General features: G+C 37.9%; 7 protein-coding genes across 10 annotated transcripts; 2 read left to right on the plus strand and 5 right to left on the minus strand.

The window, feature by feature from the left end:
* Window positions 1–507: 507 nt before the first annotated feature.
* LOC111788070 (uncharacterized) lies at window positions 508–1,902 on the minus strand. Of its 3 annotated transcripts, none has more exons than XM_023668226.2 (3): window positions 1,770–1,902; window positions 1,447–1,527; window positions 508–1,148 (listed from the first exon to the last, which is right to left on the minus strand). In XM_023668226.2, exons 2-3 carry the CDS (start codon window positions 1,504–1,506, stop codon window positions 585–587), a joined length of 624 nt encoding a protein of 207 aa, XP_023523994.2. In that variant the 5' UTR covers window positions 1,507–1,527; window positions 1,770–1,902; the 3' UTR covers window positions 508–584. The 3 variants fall into 3 exon arrangements, with proteins under 3 accessions (XP_023523994.2, XP_023523995.2, XP_023523993.2); XM_023668227.2 differs by having other exon boundaries at window positions 1,447–1,524; window positions 1,770–1,893; XM_023668225.2 differs by lacking the exon at window positions 1,770–1,902 and having other exon boundaries at window positions 1,447–1,543.
* Window positions 991–3,028, plus strand: LOC111788068 (uncharacterized). The gene is made up of 2 exons (XM_023668221.2): window positions 991–1,128; window positions 1,726–3,028. Exon 2 carries the CDS (start codon window positions 1,759–1,761, stop codon window positions 2,848–2,850), a length of 1,092 nt encoding a protein of 363 aa, XP_023523989.2. The 5' UTR covers window positions 991–1,128; window positions 1,726–1,758; the 3' UTR covers window positions 2,851–3,028.
* Window positions 3,029–3,197: 169 nt separating this feature from the next.
* ZEU1 (P-loop containing nucleoside triphosphate hydrolases superfamily protein) lies at window positions 3,198–6,640 on the minus strand. Of its 2 annotated transcripts, XM_023668223.2 has the most exons (7): window positions 6,502–6,640; window positions 6,078–6,232; window positions 5,470–5,826; window positions 5,090–5,201; window positions 4,748–4,807; window positions 4,078–4,182; window positions 3,198–3,471 (listed from the first exon to the last, which is right to left on the minus strand). In XM_023668223.2, exons 2-7 carry the CDS (start codon window positions 6,104–6,106, stop codon window positions 3,355–3,357), a joined length of 780 nt encoding a protein of 259 aa, XP_023523991.2. In that variant the 5' UTR covers window positions 6,107–6,232; window positions 6,502–6,640; the 3' UTR covers window positions 3,198–3,354. The 2 variants fall into 2 exon arrangements, with proteins under 2 accessions (XP_023523991.2, XP_023523992.2); XM_023668224.2 differs by lacking the exon at window positions 6,078–6,232 and having other exon boundaries at window positions 6,502–6,633.
* A 516-nt stretch (window positions 6,641–7,156) lies between these two features.
* LOC111788072 (S15/NS1, RNA-binding protein) lies at window positions 7,157–10,228 on the minus strand. Its single transcript, XM_023668228.2, has 5 exons — window positions 9,193–10,228; window positions 8,604–8,686; window positions 8,150–8,261; window positions 7,954–8,006; window positions 7,157–7,700 (listed from the first exon to the last, which is right to left on the minus strand). Exons 1-5 carry the CDS (start codon window positions 10,163–10,165, stop codon window positions 7,557–7,559), a joined length of 1,365 nt encoding a protein of 454 aa, XP_023523996.2. The 5' UTR covers window positions 10,166–10,228; the 3' UTR covers window positions 7,157–7,556.
* Window positions 10,229–10,724: 496 nt separating this feature from the next.
* Window positions 10,725–15,016, minus strand: LOC111789379 (3-isopropylmalate dehydrogenase, chloroplastic). Its single transcript, XM_023670133.2, has 11 exons — window positions 14,735–15,016; window positions 14,219–14,348; window positions 14,021–14,132; window positions 13,384–13,459; window positions 13,184–13,272; window positions 12,908–12,994; window positions 12,523–12,639; window positions 12,314–12,421; window positions 12,148–12,201; window positions 11,915–12,067; window positions 10,725–11,066 (listed from the first exon to the last, which is right to left on the minus strand). The coding sequence occupies exons 1-11, from the start codon at window positions 14,964–14,966 to the stop codon at window positions 10,992–10,994; spliced, it is 1,233 nt and encodes a 410-aa protein (XP_023525901.2). The 5' UTR covers window positions 14,967–15,016; the 3' UTR covers window positions 10,725–10,991.
* A 399-nt stretch (window positions 15,017–15,415) lies between these two features.
* Window positions 15,416–18,111, plus strand: LOC111789081 (protein NUCLEAR FUSION DEFECTIVE 4). Its single transcript, XM_023669723.2, has 3 exons — window positions 15,416–16,019; window positions 16,556–17,466; window positions 17,546–18,111. Exons 1-3 carry the CDS (start codon window positions 15,690–15,692, stop codon window positions 18,009–18,011), a joined length of 1,707 nt encoding a protein of 568 aa, XP_023525491.2. The 5' UTR covers window positions 15,416–15,689; the 3' UTR covers window positions 18,012–18,111.
* Window positions 18,112–18,500: 389 nt separating this feature from the next.
* On the minus strand, window positions 18,501–19,686 carry LOC111788960 (uncharacterized). The gene has a single exon (XM_023669556.2). The coding sequence runs from the start codon at window positions 19,592–19,594 to the stop codon at window positions 19,022–19,024; it is 573 nt and encodes a 190-aa protein (XP_023525324.2). The 5' UTR covers window positions 19,595–19,686; the 3' UTR covers window positions 18,501–19,021.
* Between the last annotated feature and the right edge of the window lie 291 nt (window positions 19,687–19,977).

The raw sequence follows: 19,977 nt of genomic DNA on the forward strand, positions 1-19,977 counted from the left end.
TTGAATCTTATATTATCTTCAACTAAACCATTAAAATTTCAAATGGTTTTTTTTTTCATCATATGAATGACCATTATGGAAGTTTTTCACATAATCCACATAAAAATAGAATCTTTTGTCTAAATCCATTAGAATTTCGAAATGAATCACTAAAAATTTAATCTACAAAACATTAAAATTACTTATCCATTAGAATTTGGTCTAAATTGACCAAATCATAAACTTCCATAATGAAACACTAAATATGTAATCTACAAATATTTCTAATAGAAAGCTTCACTTCAAATAGTCTGAATTGTAATTCCATTACCTAATGTGTACCTATACGCTTAAGTTCAAGTAGTTTCGGAGTTGAAGTTCCAAGCCCATGCACATGTCGGAAACATCACCTAGAATTTTACATAAGGAATCCAAGCATGTAAAAGCTTTGTAGTCAATCAAATTCATACTAAGCATCATGAATTATACGATCATGAATTTATTGATATTTCATATTAACATTAATCGACCAACTATGGATTCATCATTATAATAAATAAACTAACCAAACTCAATCCAATCCTAAGAAAACAAAATACAAACTTCTAATATTCTTCAGAGATGCTATTCAAATTTGGTTCCCAATTATCAGATGACCCAAATGGTCTCTTGGGAGACCCTCTAATATTCCCATTTTGCAAAAATACCCTCTTATCATTCCCCTTCAAATCATCACCACTTTCCCACCTCACACTTCTCTCGCCCTTCTCCTTTGGAACAAAACACATCATACACTTTCCGCCATTCAAACAATCCGATTCCAAACCTCCATTTTCCTTCATCTTCTGGGGGTTTCCCACGCTGTTTTCCGGTAAGAGGTAGTATTTGCAGCCCAGCATGAGCGTCGTGTCCGGCGAGACGATGGCCCATGGATGATTAGCTGATTGGGAGTGAGTGAGGGAGAATTCTGGGTTTCGGAGCATGATCTCCGCCGCCCGGATGGGACCGTCGTGGAGCTCTATGTGACCGCCGGGATGGACGATTCTGACGAGCTTAGACTTGGCGCCATAGCTGCACAGCCAGCTTGAGAAGGCAGAGGCCATGGAGTATTTGCAGAGGAGGTTCTTAGAGGACAGATTTTCAAGTAAGGTATCGTCGTTTCCTATGATCTGTCATAGGATTAATCGTTAGTTTGTGATTTATTCAAGTTTGTTCATGTAAATTGAAAACGAAAGAAAATTAGAATTCAAATTCTAATTCTAAGGACCAATGTAAACTGAAAATGAAAGAAAATTTTTATCTTTCATAAACTAGATACTAATTTCAAATTCTAGAGACCAATTAAAAACTAATTTCAAACCGTAGGAAACAACTAGAAATCAAATTCAAATACACCAAAAATAAAAATGTATTTTATCCATAAATTTTTGGCTTCAACTTTCAACTACTCAGAGAGAGAATACTTACATAAATTAGCATTGGAAGTCGCAAATTTGAAGGTAGCAAGCAGTGACTATTGAGAGCCATGTCTATTAATTCACTGTGCTGCTGCAGCATTAATAAATATCAGAGTTGTGCTGCTTTGAAACTCAAGAAGTCAAAACATAAATGGTATAGAAATCAACGTTGTAATTGCGAACTTCAAGGCATGCCATGGTCGAAACAAAACAAAACAAAACAAAACAAACCAGTCTATTCTATTCTATATAAGCCCCTTTTTCTACATGGAACGTATAACATCACCAGAATGCATACAAGATTATGACCGAAGAAACATAAATGAAGCTTACTGTAGTGATAGCAGCACTTTTAGCTCTGCTGCTGATCTTTCAACAAGTACCTGTAGAAGCAGATGCTGAACAAAAGCAGAATCAACATGAAAGAAAAGGGTGGAAAGATGAAGAAAAGAGAAGCAAACCCAGAAGCAGAAGCAGAAGCAGAAGCAGAAGCAAACCCAGAAGCAGAGGATCCAACTGTGATCCTTTTTACCGATACTTGTTTGGAGCCTGTGGCCAGTGGCCTTTCCCAACCTCCCCTTCAGATAACCCATTTTTGTCACCCTCAAGGCCTTCTCTGCCCCCTTTAGTTTCTTCCCCTCCTCCACTTTATCAGCAGCCAGCCCCCTTAGTTTCTTCCCCTCCTCCAGTTTATCAGCAACCAGCTCCTCCAGTTTATCGGCAGCCAGCTCCTCCACTTTATCAGCAGCCAGCTCCTCCAGTTTATCAGCAGCCAGCTCCTCCAGTTTATCGGCAGCCAGCTCCTCCAGTTTATCAGCAGCCAGCTCCTCCAGTTTATCAGCAGCCAGCTCCTCCAGTTTATCAGCAGCCACCTTTGGCTTCACCTGATACTCCATCTCCACCTCCTTCATCTCCCCCACCTCCCTTGGTTCCATCACCGCCGCCGCCGTTACTATCTACTCCGGCCCCTTCGGAAATGGTTCCACCTCCCTTGGTTCCATCACCACCACCGCCATTACTATCTACTCCAACACCTTCAACCTGGTTTCCACCACCTCTGGTTCCTTCACCACCACCACTGTTTTCTAATCCAGCACCTTTAATAACCTTCTCACCACCTCTGCCAGAATTTTCAGTACCTCCACTGGTGCCTGATCTGCCGCCTCCGTTTGATTTCACACCAGATCAACCACCGTTCATCCCTATATTACCTCCACCACTGGTATCAATCCCGACCGAACCATCGCCTTTCACGTTTCGTCCCATTATCTTTCTTCCACCTCCCCTGGTTCCTTTAGTTCCAGATATTCCTCAGGATCCATTTCCCTTTGTGTCTGCACCACCAGCACCAGATACCGGTTTCAATGAACCATTAGTGCCCCTGCCACCTGAACCGCCCTTCACAACTCCATGATTCCATCACCATCTAAAGAGCTGAATCCTTTATGAATGCAGTAACTAGCAGCCATCAACTAGTTGATCATAACAGTTGTTTACTATTTCAAAAGTTCCATGTAATGTTTGACTTCGGGCGTTTGTAACCATGGTGATTACATTATGGATGGAAATATATAAAGCATAAAACTTCTACATATGGACTAGATATCACTATTATTTTGCTATAGAAATCTCTAACCTTTCAAAATGTTCAAAACTAGAATGAATTGGTCTTTCTTTAGTTAATAATTAGAAAATGTAATATCCTCTGTATTCTCAAGTGTCATGGTTGAACTTTTCTTTCCTAACAATTAATTCACATACTGATTCATAAGGTCAAAGCTTGAAAATTAAAATTTTGTAAAAAGAAATCCAAATTACACTTAAGAAACATAAAACACAAGCCAAGTCCTCAGGGTCTCAACATGTCGAACATAAATACACTCGGGAAAAAAAAAAAACTTGAAGCTTCAGAAATGCATCAACTTAACCAAAGCTGGGAAATCGGTTCCCCATTGTGGCATTTCTTGACACATTCCAGAACCATCTCTTGTAGTTGTTTCTCAATATCTTCCATGGGTTGGCAAGCATCAATAACCTGCAATTAAAACAAAATCCAAAATGCAGTCGGTCAATCCTCTTTTTTAAAAAATAAAGCTAAACATCACTCTTTTAACTTGCATGAAAGTTTGTCACTAAACTTTATTATATAATGATTTAGTTTCTATACTTACAATTCTCGACAAATTTAATCATTAAACTTAACTATGTGACAATATATCCATCATTCATTTGTAATAATTTAGTCTCTAATGTGAAAAATTTTGTTAATAGATTTTCTTTCCTACTTGGATCGAAAAATTGGTAAGGACCAAATTTTTTTATAAATTATGAAGACTAAGTTGTTACATAATTAAAGGAGGGATCAAATGGTTACAAATCTGAAGTATAGGGACTAATTTTTAACTATCTCAAAACAAATGACTAAATGTTTCTATCCTAGAGTTACGAGCCCAAGTTATTACAAATTTCAAACTTAGCCTAATAGGAACTAAACTGTACAACCTAAAGCATGAGGACTAAAAGTATTCATTAACCAAACAAATATGAAGAGACAGCTTCAACTATGACCAACGCGAAAGCCCAAAGCAATTCCTAATGCATAAAGTCTGTCAATTTTCCAAGACTAAAGAAAGCAAGTTACCTTCCAAGAAGAATCATGCAGAACTTGATAGTATTGGGCAACTTTGCTCTGGAACTCAAGCTGCTCATATCTCTCACATCCATATCCTCCTCTTTCTGATGCTTTCTGATCATTCAACATATTTCCTTATTCATTAAGCAATCATAATATAGATTGAAGCTTTTCAGTTGATAATTTGTGTTGTTGGTGGGGGTCGCAAATCAAAGCATTTTCATCATTAAGATAAAAAATGGCGGTACTTCTAGATAAAGTCACGAAAATATTTATCCTTAGATTGCACAAAGGACACAATTCTCTTGATTTTAATTGATTATACTTATAAGTCCATTTTCACCAATGGCATAATAAAAAACTTCAAAATAAGTCCGTAATAACACCTGCTCTACTTAAACTACGGCTTATTGTATGCTAAAACAATACAATTGATTGAGTTCCATAGAAAAGTCTAATACAAATATACAATTGCTTCTATGATCTTCAAGGACGTGGTTGAACGTTCCTATCTGAGCAAGGACTTGAAGAGTCACAATACAAAAATGTCAATATGTATATATGTGTGTATATAGCTTCGTTTCATTTACTAGTTGGAAAGGGTGAATTATGGTAAACCATCCAAATAAATGCATTTAAAATTATTTCAGAAAAAAGATGATATAATAATTTAACCAACCTCTGGAGATATGTTTAGGTACAGAACTAGATCTGGAGCTAGCAAGCCAACCTCCGGCGCCTGCAAAGGGCAACATAGCATCAATGTTTTTCTTTTTTTTTTTTTTTTTTTTTTTTTTTTGGCAAGAAACTATGGGAATATATTACTATAACCAAAACAGCTTAGGGCCAGGGGGATGAGAGGACCCTCTACTAAAAACTAATGAAGCAAAGCCTACTAATCATGGAGGGTTAAGGCTAGGAAAGTTACAAAAGAATCTCGTGTCTTAGACACCGCAAAGAAGAAATGAAAAGTCAATAATAACAAAACATGTCACATAACATCGCTTATTTGTATTTTTACCTTACACCATTCAATGCCAAGTCCTTTGGCAGATGAAAAGGCCACCCCTGAATATGAATACCGATCGACAATAAGAGTGGTTCCACTCTTCAATTTAGTTTCCATTAATGATCTGCATGGCATTACAGTAATCAAACACAAATCACATGCTTTTGGGACAGATATATATTATTCTTTATCTAAGAAGATGAGGATATAAAAAGGTTTGGGTCGCAAGTTCACAACTACTTGCTTGGAACTTCTAAAACCCAGTTCACAATTTTTCATTTTGAAGCTTGCTACTTGTTCACAGCATAGAAAGCTCAATCACTAGTTAGGAACTGAAAATATATCAATCTAAGAGACTAAAATGCAAGTTGTATTAAGAAAAATTAACAAACCTTTTTTCCCATCGGTTAGCACTGAAAAGAAGATGTATCGTGTGGTCATCCAGCTGTGATTTGTTTGAAAGATAAGAAGATATCATCTGTCCAACACTTGTAGTTCTGTCAGGAAACCGCCAGAGTTCGGCAGAATGCCCAAGTCCTTCTAAGTACTGGACTAATCTACTGGACTGTGTAGTCTTCCCACACCGGTCTAAACCTTCAAGAACCACCAAAGCTCCTCTAGAGTTACTGTTGCAACCTTGTAGTATAGAGTTCTGATTCGTTCCCATTTGGATATTCCGGATAAAAGCCTTAGAAGAAATTTTCAGTATAAAACTTGAGGATCTTCTCGCTATTACTGCTTCAAAACTCCTAAAAATTAAAACAAAAAAACAAAGACAAAGACAAAGACAAACAAACAAACATAAGAGAGGTCTTCTATATTAATCACCGTGACTAAAGCAGAGCTATCTAATGCATATTTGATATTAAAAAATGTATTGCACCATTGAAAAAAATCAAGTGTATTCCTAACCCTATAGTTCACAAAAAACAAATATATAATAATGATTATCCAAAATTAAACATCATGAATCACAAGTGAAACAAGAAATTAATCTTACAATGGCCTATAGATTGTGGAAGCAAGCATTGAACATGTCCTGAACTTGTAACTGCGTAAAATTGTATGCACAAAAGCTTTATCCCCAAGTAATCAACTACCACAAACAGAACTCGTAACCCCCGCAGATGCAAACAGCACTAAACAGCGCTTTACCTGCATTTGAGAGGAACTGTGAGTTCCGCAGTTCAAAATAACTCTCTCGCTTTTCCGTATAACCAACCTGACGCAAACCTAAAAAAATTCATGGCACGCCGAAAGCGAGAGGGAGGGACAATCTCAAGTAACAGCCTAGGTTTTTAAGTTTCCGGAAATTCATAACAAGAAGTTAATAGGTTCACGAATACAGAACAGCCGTCTTCGCCACAGGTTTACCTCAAAACCAAAGAAAACCTAAAACTGGAGGAGGAGGAAGGAAGGCGTACCTTAGAGATGATAAAGCGGCAACAGCACAGCGACGAAGACGATGGAGAAGGAATTTCTCGCGGCAGATCGAACGGCGTTGGTTCAGTGGAAAGCTTAGAAAATAGGGCTGATTGAGGGAAAGGGAGTAAATGAGAAAGCGCGGGAGAGACTGCTTCCGCCAATATGAAATGGCGCCAAACCCTACGGAGGTTTACTAAAATTAATATAACTATTTATTTAATTAAAATAATTCAATTATAATTTTTTAAACATATATTAAATTCATATATCTGTTTAATATAATTTATTCCACCGTATTTTTGAAATATACATTATACATGAAAGTTTATACGATTTTATTCATTATTAAAATTGATTGTAAAATAAACTTAAAAACGTATATAAATGGAAATTTAATTAGTTATAATTATGAAATACTTTGGATTACAAATTTGATATAATAATTCTAAAAGCCAAAATAAAGGCTTTATTTATAATACTATTTTGATTTTTTTTTTTTTTTTTTTCTAAGTTCTCACTAAAATAAAACTATATCACTTTCAATATCATTGGAGGTATAGTAAACTTTAATCAATGATGAGATAATAAAGAAATAAATAAATAAATAAAATATCTGCGAAGAAAAAAGAATTGAAGAGAAAAGAAATAATAATCTGGAAAAGGAAGGTTTCAGTGTAAAATGTATATAAATATGGAAATGAACAAGTTCAACTGCAGACTAAAATTGTTGCAGGCCACTGTACTTTGAACTCCATTATTTCGCAGCAAGAACAGGGCAATCCATTTTGCAGCTAAAGAAGAAATGAATTCAAAAACAGTACTACATCACCTCAGGATTTGTTAATACAATCTATTGAAATAAAAAAAAAACTTACGAGATTGATTCTACACTTTCCCATTATCAATGAACTATCTATCACTTCATGATAGATATCATATGATGATATGAATGAAACTGATGTAATTCCACAGAACTCTCTCCAACAAATCTGAGTGCAAACCTCAGGAAAGCGATTTCAATGCATGTAAGAGAAGAACGGAGACAACCTGTGCTTCAGTTCTTGTAATCTGGGTTGTCTCGAAGACCGAGTTTGTTAAGAACCATACAGTAGGATTCCCAGTCGGTTCGTCGAAGATACTTCAGTAGCTTTTTCCTCAGTTGCACCATTCCAAGAAGACCTTTCTTAGAATGCTTATCCTGAGAATCACATTTACCATGGATATATAATATCAACTACGGAGACCATCTAAAAATTTGAACCCATATGGTGTATTTACAGCAACACTTTTGATAACACAGATTCAAATTCAAAATGCAAACATGTGGGAGAACGGGTATGGTTCCTAATACTAGAAATGAAAATTCGATACGAGATGAAATGGAATCAAGATAAGCGTACATATTAACTTAAAATGGAGAGTGGATGAAAGGAAAATACGGTTGCATTCACCTTCTTGTGCAAGACAGCAGTTAGATGATTGATTTTAGTGGTAAGTTGCGCAACTGCAGAGGACACCGAGAACGAAATTAAGCATCACAAGAACAAAAAGGATGTCAAAATCTCTACTGCTTTAGCCTTAACAACCTCCTGGTCTCATGTCTGTCAAATTACTCGCAAAAACAAAGGGGGGAAAAGAAAGATTTACCTTGAACTCGAGCAGATCCACAGTCTGACTCCGACATTTTAAATTCTTCTCTGACTTTTGCTAACTCGATTTTCAGCTTATCAGCAGACGACATGTTATCCGGATGGAAATACTGCACGAAACGACTGATTCGAGTAAATGACCAATCAAAATCAAGTAGCTCAACTTTCACAAGAAACTGCAGAGTGAAACTATGAATGCAACTTTAAAAATGAGAATCAGGAGCTTGCTTGTATTTTAACAATTAAGGAAAATCAGGAGTACCATTACCTTAGATGAATTGGAGAATGGAACAAGAAAAAATCAATATTTTCATCAACAATAAGAGAACAAGCAAACATGTGTGGTCATGATGTCCGGCAACCATAACTTTCAAGGACTATGATAGTTTTAAATTGTTAATGGAAAAAGAATCGCTAAAACTAATTAACAATACTTGGTTGAAATCACGTACCTTTTCAACAAGATGTTCCTGAGGAGGTTGTAGCATATGGTTTGGTGTTCGACCTAGCTGACCCAAGATATCGAGCCGCTGGACTGGGAGCCGAAAATGAAGCAATTTCAAACTTTCAGTGACTAGTGTTCTAATGAATAGGTCCAACAGAGAAACTTCATAATATATAAACATGTGAAGATTACATTATCTCAATCGCTTTTTTCTAATATTTGTGAGTGTTCATACCAGCTTGAGTGCACTTTGACTATTCTCACAAAGTTACAATCTGACCCTAATATTAAATCTTAGCCAAGTAACCACCTTTCCTTGAGCTCACGCTCTCCAATTGTTCAACTCTTAATTAGAAAAGTATCTAAAAACAGTCCTTAATGGTTCATAATCTCTACATGACCGGCTAAAGAAATAATGCACTTAAAATGGCTTCAATTCTTCGCTTTTACCGTTCCAGCGTTTAAATGGCTATTTATTTTGCAAGATTTTCAGTCCACTTTCTCTTCCAAGTTTCAAGAACATATGCAAATTTCTTTTAACAATTTCAAAGAAAACTAGTTATAATTCCCAACTGTACATGAATTTGTTTACTCACTTGTCGTTTTCTTTGCCTTTTCATCATCAGACATCTTCATCTTCACCAAGCTCTCCCTCAAATCCTGGAATGAAATCCCCCCAATTTTCGACTCGGTTTCCTTCTCCTCCATTGTCCTTAGCTTCATCAACCTCTCATTCAACTCCGTCAATGAAAACCAATTCTTCTCTTTTGCTTTTTCTGGCCTCAGAGCTCTCAACTTGGTCCCCAATTCCCCATGGCTATACATCTTCACAAACTCAGTCTTCATTCCCTCGTTCTCCCCTTGTTTTCTGTCCATCATCTCCTTCCCAAAAACCGACGCTGGCAACCTCTCTGATCCACCAAACACCGATGTCGACGCCGGGTCCGTCGGTTTCAATTTCAAGCTGTTCTTAAATGCCGATAAAGACATTGAATCCCCACTCTTCCGTTCATTTTGCATCGCCTTCGATGGACTCACCTGCCGCAAGCTCTCCCGAATAGAATCAAACGACAGCATGCCGCTACGGCCACTTTCAGGTGCACTACCATCATCGCCCTTTCTCATCGCATTCCTCTTGTAAAGCTCTTGAAACGAGATACCACACTGCCAGGACGAAGAAGCTGAAGATGGTGTAGGGCCAAGCTCGGAGGGAGGAGGCACAGACGATCGACTGCGAAACTCAGAGAGATTCTTTCTGATTTCTTCGAGTGAAGCGGCTTTCGAAGCCGGAGAACTAGATCGATTCGGGACAGAAGTGAATGGATACGAAGGCTTTCTAGCACTCGACGGAGAAGGGGATTGCTGCTGCTGTTTGAGGCGCGCTTTAACATCGCTGAAGTAAGAGGACATGGGAGACTGAGCTGAGCCAGTGTCGGCAGAGGAAGAACTATCGGTGGGCTCGTCATTTGGATCAGATGGGGCGGAGGAATTGGAGGAGAAGAGGTGGATGAGAGAAGGATTGGTGAGAGTTTTAGGGTGTTTGGGTCTGAGGCTGAGTTGAAGCGCCATCGGAAGAGGAACTGAAGAAGGTTTGGAGTGAGGTTTTGCCAGACAAGAGGAAGAAGGTGACTAGGGTTTCAGAAATGAGCCTACGGAAGCTGGCAAGCACAACCGGGTCGGGTCGGGTCGCCCGAGAATAATATATTTTGAATTTAGGTAAAAATTAAACTTTTGTTTCCTATAATTATAATTTAATTTATGGATAATTTTACAACACTAATTAACATATATCCTCGTTAGAGACTTAATACATCAATTTTTAAAAAATGAACTAAAATAAAATAAATTAAACTAACTTTAGTCTTTTGAACCTTTTTTTTTTTTTTTTTTATGTGTAATAAGTTTTTGATAAATATATTAATTTAAATTTCTAATATATTAAATATATATATTAATTTTTTAAGTTTAGTACTCAAAACACAAAATTAAAATTTGACCTTTGAAATTCAAATATTATGCAAAGGGTATTAGTTTTAAAAATATGGAAACCAAATAGAAACAAAATTGAGTTTAAAAACTATTGTAAGAACTAAACCTTTGTTTGTGTTCAAAAATTATACAATGGGAATGGAAAATGTCTGATGAATAATTTATGCAGATTATTCTCAAAATGCTTCCTACCTGAAACGATAGATAGTTGTGGTTCTGAAAAAATGAAGACCATAAACTCAACTTGTTCATACAGATGCCAAGCATACAAAATGCAACCAAATTGTGAACAAGAACCTACAAATTTGAGGAATAGCACCGGAACTGTGAATTGAAACCGTTATTAGGGCGCATTTGAAAAGAAACTGAAAGAGAGGTGAGTGTTGGATCCCTCGACGTTTTCGACTCAAACTGTAGCGAGTTTATGGGACTCGATCGACTTTAATAGCTCCTCGCCCATCGCTTTGCAGCCCACTAGTTTCTGTGAAGTCAAGCAAATCTTAGGATGACCAAGCAGAGGAATTAGAGATAATAGTTATTAAAAGTATGAGAGAGGAAGAGATGAGGAACTGGGTATAAGAATGTATTACAATTGCCATGAAAATGTAAATTTTGTAAATTTGGATTTGAAGTTCAATACAAGGGGGAAGAGATGCTGCATTGGTTGGGGAAAAGAATAAAGGATGTGGAAACTTTTCCCTTGTAGACGGGCAATGGAGAAGCCCATAAAGGAAAGTCCAAAAACCTCGAGGGAAAGCCCAAAGAGAACAGTATCTGGATGAATACCGGTTTCGCTGTGTAACTAAGACGCGTTTTAGAGCGGAAGTCCGGAAGGAAAAACCCAAAGAGGACAATATCTGCTAACGGTGGGCTTGAGCTGTTACAAATTCGAACCTCTAATCTTTTGTAGTCTCCCAAATCACCACCCCCAGGAAAAGGAAAAAAAAAACTCAAAGTACTTCAATGTAAGGGAACCTATCATTTTTATGTAAACTCCTTTCTTTTATTTGCTAGGAGCAAAAAACTGTACACAATCCCAAGGGCAGTGAAACAAGTAATATAAACAACCCAACTCTGCAATCCAACTCAATTTGATTGGTTTAGGCGCAAAAACTAGCTAAATTATTAACTTTCATGATAGTGAAAACATATTGGTTGAGGTCATTTGATTACTACTGGACAGTTTAGTCAAGATTTTCACCCTTTTCCCCCCAGATGTTCTGGTCTTGTTGGTAGGCATCAGTTTGATTAGGTTGATATCTATACCTTTTACCGGATGCAACGACTACAATAAAGTAAAAGAGAGAGAGCAAGAGAAAAGTTACGTACACATCCAGCTGAGTATATGTCACCGGTTCTAAATCCTCTTTCTAGAGTATCCAAAACTGCAGCCTCAATTCTTTTGGCAGCACTTTCTTCACCAATGCCGTACTTAAGAAGCATAGCAGCACTGAGAACTGTTGCCAATGGATTTGCCTTATCCTACAGACAACACCATGTCATTTCATAGCATAACACTTTGCATCCTTGGGAAATTATTTTGATCTTTTAACAACACAAACCTGTCCAGCAATATCAGGAGCTGAACCATGTATAGGTTCAAAAAGTCCAGGTCCCTGTACAAACGATTTTATTAGAAGGGAAATGTATAAAATTTAGATCACCAGATAAATCCACAACTTCTTTCAAAAAACCAGAATAACAATGCAAGAGAATGATTTTGACAACCGATTCACGAAGACTTGCAGATGGAAGCATCCCAATACTTCCAGTAATCATGGAAGCGGCATCCGACAAAATATCACCAAATATGTTGTTTGTCAAAATTGTATCAAACTGCAAATTTCCACAATCAGTCCCAATAAAACTCAACTTGCCTATCAGAAGAGCTATGAAATTCATAGCAAATGGACAACAAGATTACTTTCAATGCAGACCTGCTTTGGATTACGAATTAGCTGCATTGCAGCATTATCAACGTACATGTGCGAGAGTTCGATATCAGGATATTCTGCAGCAATTGCTGTCACTCTTTTCCTCCAAAGCATTGATGCCTGCACAATAGTCAGTTCTATAGTAAGGTTTCTACATCATAGACTGTACATAATATATTGAGCTGAAATGTAAGATTAATATATAAATAAAGCAGGGAAATCCTAAACTGAATGCTTGATCTTAATCATTACTCTTCAGCAAAACTTAGAGAAATTTGTACGAGACAGCCATTCTCAAAATTGAACTTTGAACTTGTTTCTAGCAAAATAAATGGATGGTCTGAGGTTGTTCTCTCAAGGGAAAAAAACTGATCAAAGGCTTACGCACCTCCAACACATTTGCTTTATCCACAGAGCAAACTCTTCCTTGTCGCTTCCGAGCATTCTCAAATGCCACTCGAGCAACCCGATCAATCTGACATAGAAGATCATATATAGTTCATAAAATAAGAAGGGGCTTATTTGGGTTATGGAGACAAATTAAACATGTAATTTTAATTTCCAGAAAAATGAAATGTAGAACAACTAATCTTCTAATTTAAGATTTATTTAAAATAGCAATGCTTTTATGGTTGAAGAATAAAAAAATAGAAAAAAAAATTACCTCATGTGCTGCATACACTTCAGTATTAAATCCAATTTCTTCCCCATTTTCACTGGTTCTAAAACCTCTTGGTTGCCCAAAATAAATACCTAATACAGGTGGAAGAAATCATGGCACCTTTATTCAAAACCCCAAAATTGAGAAATGGAAGGAAATCAAGGCATGCAACCACGTTTCATATGGGAGGGGCAAAATTTTACCTCCAGTGAGTTCCCTTACGACCATGAGATCAACACCTTCAGCAACCTCTCTCTTCAAAGTTGAAGCGTTCACCAACTGAAAGGGTAAGAAATGGAATAATCAATAGGCAATAGAGTTACCACATATAAGACTTAAACCTTTTATCGACAGGTGAATCCTCACAAACTCACAGGACTGCACACGAATTTATGCATCTCAATGAAACTTATTACTGGTATATGCTTTCATGTTTCATTTAGGAGTAACAGTTGTATAAGCAAACTGACCACTGAATATAATACAAAGCAATGAAAAGTAGTTCGGACAACTTGACACTGAAATATGCCAACATATTAGGTCATGTCATTATTAATTCATAATTTTGAATCTATCCCTCCTACCATGAGGCTAGGTCTAGCATTAACATGCAACAAGGCTACTATAGGGCTTCAAACACACTACTTTCCCCTGTCTTCAAATAATTGAATTATATGGAATATTCATGCCAAAATGTCTTGGCCATGCATGAACATAGCTTAATAGTTGAGGCATTGTCTACCCTCCGTGAGATCAAAGGTTCCTAATGGCCTTTTTCGTACTAAATAAAGTAATTTAATGGCCAAAATAATAGTGGGGGAGGATACCATAGAAATTTACCTGAGGAAAGACAGTTGCAGGTCGCAAATTAGCAAATACTTCAAGACCTTTCCGAAGTTGAAGCAACCCAGTTTCTGGCTTCAAATGTTTTGGATTGTCGTCCCATTTGTACCTTAATAAAAGGAAACAGCCATGAGATGTTAAAACAGTTTTTAAGGAAGAAATCAATGTAATAGCACAAGATATAAGTATAAATACCCTCCAATTGCGCCAAATAGAACAGCATCAGATTGCTTTGCTGCTATAAGCGTCTCATCTGGCAATGGAACCCCGGTCAAATCAAGTGCAGCTCCGCCCACTGGCATCTCTTTGTAATCAAATCCAATCCCTAACGAAACGGAAGCCAATCTCATCAAAAATCAAAACGAAAAATAACTCACCCAACAATTTTACAACATGACGCAGAAAGGAAAACTCCTTCAACTTTCTTCAGCTCTTCGCAATTTCCTAAGTTCGTTTCAGCAAACAATTAATCCCTATTACTGTCTTCAATATGATTGCAATGCACATAATTACAAAGAAATCCATATACTGAACGTCTAAATTAAAGAATCCAGTATTCCTTCGACAATACATAGACCCAAACACTACCATATATAACACAAAAGCAACACCAAAATCAAACAAGCATCATAAATTCTCTTCACGCAACTCCAACAGCATCCCAACAGAAATGAAAATGAAAATGGAGAAACAAAGACAGATTAGAGGGACCTTCAAGCGAAGCAGCGAGATTGAGAACATCCTTCGCAACGGCAATAACTTCAGGGCCAACACCATCACCAGGAAGCAGAGCGATATTGAAACGCCGGGAAGGAGAAGTTCCAGCAGAGCAAGTGACTCGGAAAAGCTTGGGCGATGTCTTTGAAAGGCTAATAGATGGGGAGAAAAAGTTGGATGGCTTTGCGTTGAGATGCAGAGTCGCCGCCGCCGCCGCCGCCGCCATGGATGAAGGAAGCAGAGAGCTCGAAACAGTGAGATAAAGAAATGCACAAAGAATGCGCTGTGGAAGTTGCAGCGATTGGCTTCTCTTTTCTCTATTTATTCGTTTTTTTTTTTTTTTTTGCGTAAGATTCCACTTCGACAAAATTCACAATTTCACAATTTTAAGTCAAATTTTACTTTTTTATTTAAATTATTCCTTGCTAAAAAATCACGTGGGACCCACATTCCATTTTTTCACCCAATTATCACTAATTTTTCCAGTAATTTTAATAATTAAGAAGAAAATAAAATTAATATACATTACCTTATTTGCATAAATATTAATTCCATGCATGTGTTATTCATTTTATTATTTGTCTTTTTACATATATTTTTAAAAAAAATGATAAATAAATTAATTTATAATTTAGAGATTAAAAACATGTCATAATTTGAAGAAGCTGTGGAAGGAGGATCGAGCAACGGGCACGATGAAGAAGAAAACAACACAATGTTGAAGTGGTTCTTGCCTTCCTAGGACTGCGTGTTCTGTTGACAGCGGCGTCCACGCCATTGTCCATTCGCACCGAACCCTTAAAATGCTTCAAAATTTTAACTTATCTAACAAACCCTGTTTCAATTTCTCCTTTATAAACCCTTTTGAACACTCAAAACTAGCAATTCAATCCTTTTTCCATCTGGGTTTCTGTTGTTCTTTTGAGGGTTTTGGCCTAAACTTAAGGGGATGCTGAAGCTGGTCTTGAAAGGGGGAAGTAGGCCGCCATGGGTGGGCTTGGCTGCTGCTGTTTGGGTTCAAATAGCTAGTGCTTCTTCTTATAACTTTTCTCTTTATTCCCATTTCCTTAAATCCGTTCTGGGTTTGAATCAGCAGCAGCTTACGATACTCGGAGTGGCTAATGACATCGGGGAGAGCGTGGGGCTGCTTCCTGGACTTGCTTGCAACATATTTCCTCCTTGGGCATTGGTTTTGGTTGGTTCTGTGTGTTGCTTTCTGGGCTATGGAGCTATTTGGCTTGCTGTTAGCAGAACTCTCCCCAGTATGCCTTATTGGCTGGTGAGTTCAATCTTTAACTCGAACTCTCCAACACTCACCACTATGATATTGACTACTTTGAGCATAAGCTCTCGGGGTTTTACTTGTAAGCTCATAATCAAAGTACACACTATAAAGCCTCCCCTGATGCCTATGTAGCCCTCCATCAGCCTTCTCTTAATCGAGGCTCGACTCCTTTCTCTGGAGCCCTCGAACAAAATACACTTTGTTCGACACTTGAGTCACTTTTGATTACACATTCGAGGCTCACAACTTCTTTGTTGACATTTGAGGATTCTATTGACATGCATAAGTTAAGAGCATGGTTCTAATACCATGTTAGAAATCGCGACTCTCCACAATAGTATGATATTGTCCACTTTGAGCAATAAACTCTACTTTGAGCTTTCTCAAAATGTCTCATAGTAGGGAGATGTATTCCTTACCCATAATCTCACGATCATTCCCTAAATGTGTTAATGTGAACTCGCTCCCAATAATCCTACACTGTCCCCTACATTATGTGCTTTAACATTTACTTCTGCGTGTGATGGCAGCTATGGCTCACACATTGTACTGCTACAAATAGCAATGCATGGTTCGCAACGGCTGTGCTGGTAACCAACATGAGGAACTTCCCGCTCAGCAGAGGTACTGTTGCTGGAATTCTGAAAGGCTATGCCGGGCTTGGTGCTGCTGTATACACAGTGATATACAGCTTGGTTTTCAGGAAGTCAGCTTCGGATTTGCTGCTGTTTCTTGCAATAGGGATACCCATTTTTTGCGTAGCCTTGATGTACTTTGTTCGGCCCTGTACTCCGGCTGCTTCGGAGGATCCATTTGAGCGTGGCCATTTTCTTTTCACACAAGCTGCTTGTGTCTCGCTAGCTGTTTTTCTAGTCTCCACCACAATTCTATATGCAAAAACCACCCCTAGTGATGCTGTGGCATACCTCTTAGTTTCCATAATGGTTGTTCTATTAATGTCTCCTCTTGCAGTTCCCATAAAAATGACCATTTGTTCTACAAAGACGAAGAAACTCGAGCCTCGAGTTGAGTCTGCCAAAGCTTTAGCTTCTGGAGAAAGCGATTCGTCGTCCAAAATAGAACCTTTATTGACACCATCTTCCTCATCTACAAATCTTAAAGGTTTCTATGAGAATGATGATGATGGATCAGATGCAGAAACACTTCTTGCTTTAGGAGAGGGGGCCATTCATAAGGAGAAGAGAAGACCTAAAAGAGGGGAAGATTTCAGTTTCCATGAAGCTGTTATCAAAGCTGATTTTTGGCTGCTTTGGTTCTCGTACTTCCTCGGGGTCGGTCCGGGAATAACGATTCTCAACAATTTGTCTCAAATTGGGATTTCTTTAGGTGTTAACGACTCGACGTTGCTGTTGGCTCTTTTCAGCTTATGCAACTTTATCGGTCGTTTAGGCTCCGGTGTTATTTCCGAACACTTCGTCAGGTAAATTACTTTGGTTTTCTGTTTACAAAAACAGGTCGAGTGCTTTGCTCATTGGTTCGGCCATGGTTGCTCAATGCAGGTCAAGAATGATACCACGGTCGCTGTGGATGATGTTTGCACTGATACTCATGGCTATAGCATTCCTCCTATATGCGTCTGGCCTCACGGGTACTCTCTACATTGCCACAGGTTTCACTGGTATCAGTTTTGGAGTTCTATATTCTATGATGATCCCTATGGCATCTGAGATTTTTGGCCTCAAGAACTTTGGAGTGATCTTAAACTTCATGCTGCTGGGGAATCCAATTGGAGCAGCTCTTTTCTCAGTTTTTCTAGCCAGTACTTTATACGACAATGAGGCTGCGAAGCAAGGTTCGATAACCTGCATCGGCCAACAGTGTTTTAGAATCACTTTTTTCGTTCTTTCAGGCGTGGCGGGGTTCGGTTCGATCTTAAGCCTAATTCTTACGATTCGATTGAGGCCAGTCTATCGAAAGCTTTACTCCAATGGTTCATTCCGCTTGCCTCTAAGTACAGTTCATTGATGTTTGGAAGAGGATTCTCTTGGCTTTGGCCAACTTGTATTATATTAATGTTGTAACTATTAACTATAAATGAAACGGGATACCAAAAGAAATTGCAGAATAGGTTTGGATTGGATTAGCCCATGAATGGTGTCGGGCTCTGCTATCATTTGTATCATTTGTAACCGTCAAAGCCCACTGCTAACAGATATTGTTCATTTTGACCCGTTACGTATCCCTGTCCGCCTCACAATTCTAAAATATGTCCATTAGGAAGAGGTTTCCACACCCTTATAAAAATGTTTTTATTCTCATCTCCAGCCCATATGAGATCTCACCGAAAAACTCGAGAGAGACAGAGTGGGGATGCTTGAAAGTTTGAACATAGTTGTCAAAGTTAATGATTTCTCCATAGTAATCAAAGCACATCAAACTTTCTTCCACAGTAAGAAACAAAATTTCTCAGCAAAGAAAAAGTTGTGTTGAGAAAGAAAAAAACAGGAACAGTAAACTGCAAAGAGCTAAGAAAATGGTATTAACTGAGAATAATGACATATCAATATTACAACATAACATTACAAACCTCAAGCCACAAGAACAAAAGCTGGGTTTGGCAGAGATTATGATCTCCTAAACAAAATCAAGATCTAATTCATGCCTGTTAGAAAAAGAGACCTAAAGGGCATGAATGATTGTTCAAGGAAAAGTGAAGAATAAAAGAGAAGACAACATGATTTTGAATCAGAGCCTTGTTCCTAAAGCTTGCATTCTGCTAGACCCACCACTAAAAAAGAAACAAACAAAATGAAGCATTCCCAAGCCTTGGTAGTATACTAAATTCTAATCCTAGTGTTGGTGGTAGAACACAAAAACCTATCTCTCACCATCAAATTAACCCAAACAAAAGAATTGGGGAAATCCAAAACAGAAACAACTGAAATCTACAAATGTTTCTAAAATCATACTAGAAATGTTGATCTTAAAATCTGGCTAAGAATTCGAAATTCTAATGTCAACACAATTTTCAGGACTTAGGTAGGTTTCAAATTCTGAAACATCGTATCCCACCTGATCTCCTCAACGCCATTGCTCCAGTAACCATCCTCCTCCTCCTCCTTTTTCTCATCCCGGCGAAGATCGTACACAAGCGGACCGGAGAAGCTCTCGATTCGCGGCCACACACCTGGCGCCGGACTTCCATTAGTGAGTAGAAACCTCCCATGCTGTTTCGCGACCATCAATTTCTTATTCCTCTTCAGCAATTTCCCAGAATACGTCGATTTAGGGACGACGACTAGGGCTTTGCTGTCGTCTCCATCATGGACAGAGAAATTGCGAATCAACTTGGCGAAACAGCGCTTGGTTCTCTTGATTGCGAGAAGGAGACGAGTGATCGGGCGAGGATGGAGAGCGCCGTCCTTACGAGCTAGCTTGAGGATCTCGAGACGGTGCTTGGCAATGGAGATTCCAATGCTCTGTAGAAATTCGTGGTTGAAATAAACGATGTCTTCCTGTTCAAGCTCGTTGTGGGATAAGGCGAGGCCGTATTCGTAGACGAGAGAAGGATCTAAGGTCGTTTTTGAAAGCCATGAGAACCAATCCATGGCCGAAGATGTCTGAAAATGGCTGAATGATTCTTCTCTGTGGCGTTCCTCTGTTCTTGTTGAGTATGTCTCTGTGAATGATGCATTTTGAGAGACAGAGATATGCACGTTTTTATACACCCCAACCTAGAGAGAGAGAGAGAGAGAGAATTCTTTTCTTTTCTTTTTTTCCTTTTTTTTTTTTTTTTTTTTTTTTTTTTTTTTTTTTGTCTTTTGACTACTTTGTGTTTTGACTGACTTTTTCTTTTTTTAATTTTAAAAATACAATATATATATATATATATATAATTATTCTTATTATACAAAAAAAAAAAAAAAAAGGTCGGTTTAATTTAATTTAATTTGTGTTAATTTAATCACAAGGATAATGTATTTTGATTCAA

This window comes from Cucurbita pepo, chromosome 2 (genome assembly GCF_057944985.1).
Source record: "Cucurbita pepo subsp. pepo isolate OVF chromosome 2, ASM5794498v1, whole genome shotgun sequence".
Lineage (NCBI taxonomy): Eukaryota > Viridiplantae > Streptophyta > Magnoliopsida > Cucurbitales > Cucurbitaceae > Cucurbita > Cucurbita pepo.